Here is a 5,842-nt window from a genome sequence, read left to right as displayed (position 1 = left end):
TCCAGTTTTTGTAAATAAGATGCAAATGAGAGTTTTGCTTCCCTGTCTAATGGTCTGTAACCGGTCAGTTGGCATTTCTTAATAAATAGCTCCGTATCGAAGGCCTTCGCCCTTTCGCCATTAGAAGCAGTCAGATTGCACGGACAAATGTGAACCGATAAAGGACGGTGCACCACATGTGAACCGTGTAGCTTACTGGGCCAGACATTCAGGTTGCCTCAAACGAGGCTTTGCAGACTGGGTATACATACAGCTCTAAAGCGGATAAAACGAAATATCAGAAGGCATATTTCTCACACACTGCCTGTTATGTGCATTCACTGCCCTTTTTTTATGCGGATTTTTGTCCATAAGCTCAAAGCAGAATGTAATACTTTGGCGTCTGTACGCTACCAGCATACATTGCAATTCATGGCCAAATAAGGCCTGGAAAAACGGACAAGTGGTGGGCACTTTGGTTCATGTATTTGCAAAAGCATTGGAAGAATATACTGTTGAATGAAGACGACAATTCACTGAAGTGTTCTATGACAGTATCGTGAAAACAGAAGTGTTTTTGGCTCATGCAATTCGCACGGGGATCTCGATACACATGAACTTTGCACCGTCGCGGTACACTAGCTCAAATCGGACAGTCTGAGGACCCTGTGAAGAGAACATTTTACAAGTTATATTTTGATAGGCATGAATAAACAAGAAAATAACTACGTACTTATCGGTGCTTGTAACTTATAAACGCCCGATTAAATGAGCATCTCGCTAGACATGAAGGAAGAAACGAACTAAATTGCACGGAGTCACGAGAACACATATGCATTCAAGTGAGGAGGACCGTCACAAATTGACGGATATCAAACAAGACGCTCTATATAAATTGTATGCCGGTATATATTGGTCACAGACAAACACGAAGAATTACAACTCAATTACAGCCCAATATCACGTTACTTCAGTGGGTCTATTCGCCTATCCCGTTCCAACCTGCCACCTCGAAGTGGTATTTGGGTCTTAGGGCTGAAGTAGTCTTGAAGGCTATACTCGCTGGAACTTTATTTCCCGGATACGGGAGAGGGGGCAGCGAGTCTTCACACAGAGAGCAATTGTCTGTCTCAGTTTAGGGTTAACGTTTATTGTTTACTCTGAATGCATTCTTCTGGACGCTTTCAGTGAACCCATCCAACCTAAATTCAGTTGACTGAAAGTATATTAAGTTGAAAGTTCTCAACCTACTTATTACTACGAAAGTCAAAGAGCAACAACTGAACTAAAGAACGGAAAAGCTGCCGGATTAGACCGAAATCCTGCCTGGTCATCACTGAAAGATAAAGTTTTTCGTCTGATTGGCACAACCTGTAGACCCAACTTTTCCCGTAATTATTTAGGAAGTCCACAATCAAAGCACTGTTCGAAATTAAGAGAAGATAACAGACGACCAGAATGTAGTCTTATCCGGACTGCAATGAAACCCAAATATCCTGGAGGGAAGTGGACTTTAGGAGCAACATGGATTCTCAAACAAAGATAGTAGGATCGAGTTAGTGTTTGCAGCGCTCGGTTTGCAGCGAAGATTCCGTACTTATAATTCACATAAGCCTTGAGCACGAGAAATAGGGAAAGGTGCGGATCTTTCTCCAAAAAGATAAATTTTCCCGAAAAAATGACACCACCGACGAATTGCTGCCGCGCTGTACGAAGTTCGCACCCGCAAGACTGTCGTTGCCGAGTTCACTGTTAACCCCAGTATAAACGAAGTGTGCTACCTAGCCCAAACGTTTTCCACTTTACATCTGGTTGGAAATCGTGCAAACGCACTTTATGCCTCGAAACTGGTGTGCCAATAATTCAAAACCTATTAGAAGCTTTTCAGCGCGGAACGACTCATCATCCAAAAAATTACGTGTGGTGCATTTTTGTGGACGCACAGTTAGAGGAGAGATTGCAATTAAGAGCCACAACATGTTTCCAACGGCATCTTAGTTTAGTCCAAGTATAAATACCTGTATGAAACTTGGCCTTTGTCATCTAAAACAACAGGCACGCTGAGGACAATATCTTGTAGGGTCTTCTGCTGGTCCCTGTTCAGAGGTTTTACAAGTGAAGAAATACTCAGTTCTCCAAGAAAAGCATCCTCGTCAACGGCGACGAGTGTGACAACTCGCAAATTGCACTAAACTCCAGCGGCACAATATACAGAGTTTCCGTTTTGTCCTTACCTATGAAAGACGGCGAAACATAGATACTATTCTGACGGCACAATAGGTCACTTAACGCACTCAATTTAGTTCCTGAGGGCGTGTTATCAACCTTTTGCATGCCGCACACTCACGTTATCGAGCTAGCCCAGGCCATCTGAATCGAGTGATGAGGACTAGCTCCGTTGACCAACAATTCCATTCAGAAATAGTTTGTACGCGTTTGACTGAAGGAGACAGCTCAACCTCGAGGTGGCCGAACATTGTTTCGATGGCCTCCATGAAATTTTGAAGAATTGTCATTTTGACTCCATATTTTGAAAAAATCTGACATTCGACAGGAAACCTGAAATAGTCTGAGGCACAATACATCTTAATTTTAGAACTCAAGTGCACTGTCAAAGGGGTCTCGCTACATGGAGCAGAGACATGATCACATGGCTCTGGAGAAACCTCCGTCGAACCAATCTAAATCTCAACCTGATGGCCCAGGTGTGCTTCAATAATTTTCACCCAACATACGTAAAAAGGTATCTTCAGCTCAATTTTTAATCGCCAACATTGACATGCGCATCAGCTTCGGATGCCACACACTACTCTCATTCAAGGATGTCAGTAGTAAAAGAAACTATCGCAAAAACAAGATTTTGGAACCAAAAATAAAGCAGTCCTTATGCGGATGTAAGGCATGCTCATTTAAAATAGGAATTTCCTCTCAGAGATGCCACGTTTTTCAGGTGCACATCTTTTTACATAAAGCAAACAAAGCCATGCTTCTCAGAAAACTGTACTATTTGGTCTGTTTTGGTTAGGTGGACCGAAAGCCTTGGATTTCTCGAAGCCTGTCTACGGTAAACATGAGATTCATCTATGTGTTGCAGCATACTTCGGCTTGCCCACGACTTACGGGTCTAGTATTCTCGTTTACCTTGGGACTGTAACATAAACGGTAGAATTTCTTTTTTTCAATGGGGCAGGATGGAGTCAAGCGAGCACATATACCTCCTTCCGGGAATCGCAGCACCGGTATCCCGTGGCCGGACGAACCTCGGATTTCGGAAATTTCGGCACCGACGTGATTGACTGTTCAAGAGGGGTACGCATACGTAAACGAAAAGCAAAAAGGGCAAGTTATGGCCAAGAAGCAACCAAAAATAACATACTTCAGTCTAGAACATCACTATCGATAGAAAGCAATAAGAGGTTCCGAGTAAACAATTTAGAAAAAAGAGAAAAATGACTGTCTACTTTTCGGCAGAAATGTGTTTTTGGAGCCTGTTTTTGTTAGAAGTGTCGTTTGTCATTCATAATTCACTAAAGAAAAACAGAATCCACTGGGGTCGGACACAACCCTAACCACTAAAATAAGCTACACGCTTATCCTGATGAGTTCTGGACAAATTCCATCTATTCCATAGACTACGTGAATCGACTTGCCACCATGGAAGTGGCGCATTGAAAAGTGATTATAACGGATGGTGAATTCACGATCTGTCGAAATCGAATGCACACGTCAATACAACAACTGAATCAAATGAATACTTACGTGCCAGGAACTCTAGTTCAACACGGACTGTTTTCCCCCTCACAAGGACGCAAGGTTCAGTGTCGCATGGAAGAATCCTCACTGCTATCACGCTAACGTCTCTGGAGCCTTTACAATCAATTTGAATAGATAAACGAATGATCAGGATTTTGCATTGCAAATTTATGAAGGTTTACTTATATCATCCAGACCACCCAAACTGCCAGCTAGTGGACTTTCAACTTGGCAGGAGTTCCAGTGTTAGCGACCAGCTTGCAGGCAAAGATTTCATGGGAAACAAATGACACCCGGGAAGAAGTTTGCTCCTTATAAGCATGGTTATCTAAGTCGGTTCATGGGCTTAGAATCCGATAAAGCAAGTTGACAAAATTAATTACATCAAGAGCACAGTCTGTATCTGAGAGAATCAAACAGACATGAAACAACTTTACGCCGATAATCTGGCTTCTTTAGAAGGTTTATTGTGGGGAACGAACAAATATTTGGCGGTGAAGTAGTGTAAATTTGTCTGGTTTCCCTTCATTCAAAATAAAACGATGAATTTTGATCGGTTAGATGCTTGCTGTTGAAGCTTGTGCGTTTCCAGTGAAGGAGTTCCAGAGCGCCGGCATACGACAACCGGTGGGTAAATTGGATGATATCAGCAAACCCTTGTAGAGTTAGCACAAACATTGATACCCATTTGTACAACTAGAAGTTTGGTCTGAAAAAGCAGCCAGGAACATCAACTGCCATTGCTTCGTATTCGAAAAACATACCTACCAAGAGGAGCGTTGCGCCATATTCCTTGGGTTGCAGGGCAACAAATGCTTGAAAAAATGCGGAACCATTAGTTGATGCATTTGTGAGTGGTGTGCACGAACGTGTTCGCTGAGATGAAGATCCGTAAAATCTCGTCGTAGGCCATCAGTCGTTTCTCGTGACGATGGAGTTGCCAAGAGGATCTTGTTGAGTACGTAGCACAGATTCAGAGTGACTGCAATCGGTCAGCCATCGATTACTGTTTTTTCTTCATTTATTAAATTGTCTTCTTAAAGGCTTCGAAAATTCAGTTACGAGACGCTGCTATTAGTGAACATTGTGGCTTACACAAAGTGGAAAATAATGAAATACCTATTACGACTATCCAGATCGCTCGCTGGAAGAGCCTTCCTCTTATCCTGATGGTGACAAAACGATGCTTCGCAAGGAAGAAATTAACGACTCCATATGAAGGCGTCATCCGAGGAACCGGTATCATTTTGCCGCCAGAAGAATGTACCTTACGTTTGAACATCCAAATGTCGGACTCTTGTGATATGTCAAAACAGTCGCGCTAATGCTTCAAAAAGTAAAAACATCCAATGGCTTCGAAGATCGCCCTTTGGATGAGAGCTTTCTGGGAAAATTTCCGTCTGAAGGTGCCCCTGAAAAGGCCACCTTGAAAAGCACGCACCTTTCACTGACATGGATGGAAGTACTACAAATAAGGGAACCTACGTCTCCAGCAGTATCTCAGTTCTCGAAATCAGGAATGGATTCTAGGAAGAATAAATCATTTGACCTGGCAAACGTATTTACTGGCAGCTCGTCCATATGGGAATCCGTGATCAACTGAAACACAGTACGACTTGCGTACGGTAAAACACTATCTATGGGGCCTGAACAAATCAAAACTAATGGACCAGGTGCAGCGTTACGAGTCTCGTAACAATGCGAAATGCCGCATCTTGTATGCCATATAAGGTGCCACGTTAAATTAACTTGATTGTATCGATATAGTGAGAATTGTCGCTGAAAAAGCTTACCACAGTCTCTAAAGTTGAAACTCTCTGTGACTAACGACGCATAGACGATTAGACCGCATGTCAAAAGTATGAAATGCTTCATCGGAGTGTCATGGCTTGCAAAGGAGTAACTGCTTTATATATGGGCGCTTCCTTGAACTCACATTTTAGCTCGGACGCGTTAATGTCTTTCGTGAATGCAAATTACTACCGTATTTGTGAATGTCCCGAATCCAGAACGCAGAGCGAACCCAAGGAAGAATATAAAATACGCTAGCCAAGTTTGACGTTTTGGACTTTTCATAGGCTCATGTGTTGTAAAACGCCATGTTTGCTAA

At 42.7% G+C, this 5,842-nt stretch overlaps 1 protein-coding gene across 1 annotated transcript; it reads right to left on the bottom strand.

Annotated features, from left to right (window-relative positions):
- Positions 1-3,002: 3,002 nt before the first annotated feature.
- T265_15564 (hypothetical protein) lies at positions 3,003-3,275 on the bottom strand (the record flags this gene model as incomplete). The annotated part of the gene is made up of 2 exons (XM_009178617.1): positions 3,003-3,060; positions 3,100-3,275. Coding segments are annotated over 2 exons (231 nt in total), but the record flags the coding sequence as incomplete, so codon positions are not given.
- Between the last annotated feature and the right edge of the window lie 2,567 nt (positions 3,276-5,842).

This window comes from Opisthorchis viverrini (assembly GCF_000715545.1).
Source record: "Opisthorchis viverrini unplaced genomic scaffold opera_v5_615, whole genome shotgun sequence".
Classification (NCBI taxonomy): domain Eukaryota; kingdom Metazoa; phylum Platyhelminthes; class Trematoda; order Opisthorchiida; family Opisthorchiidae; genus Opisthorchis; species Opisthorchis viverrini.
Note: the sequence above shows the minus strand (reverse complement) of the source record. Positions and strands in the feature narration are given on the sequence as shown.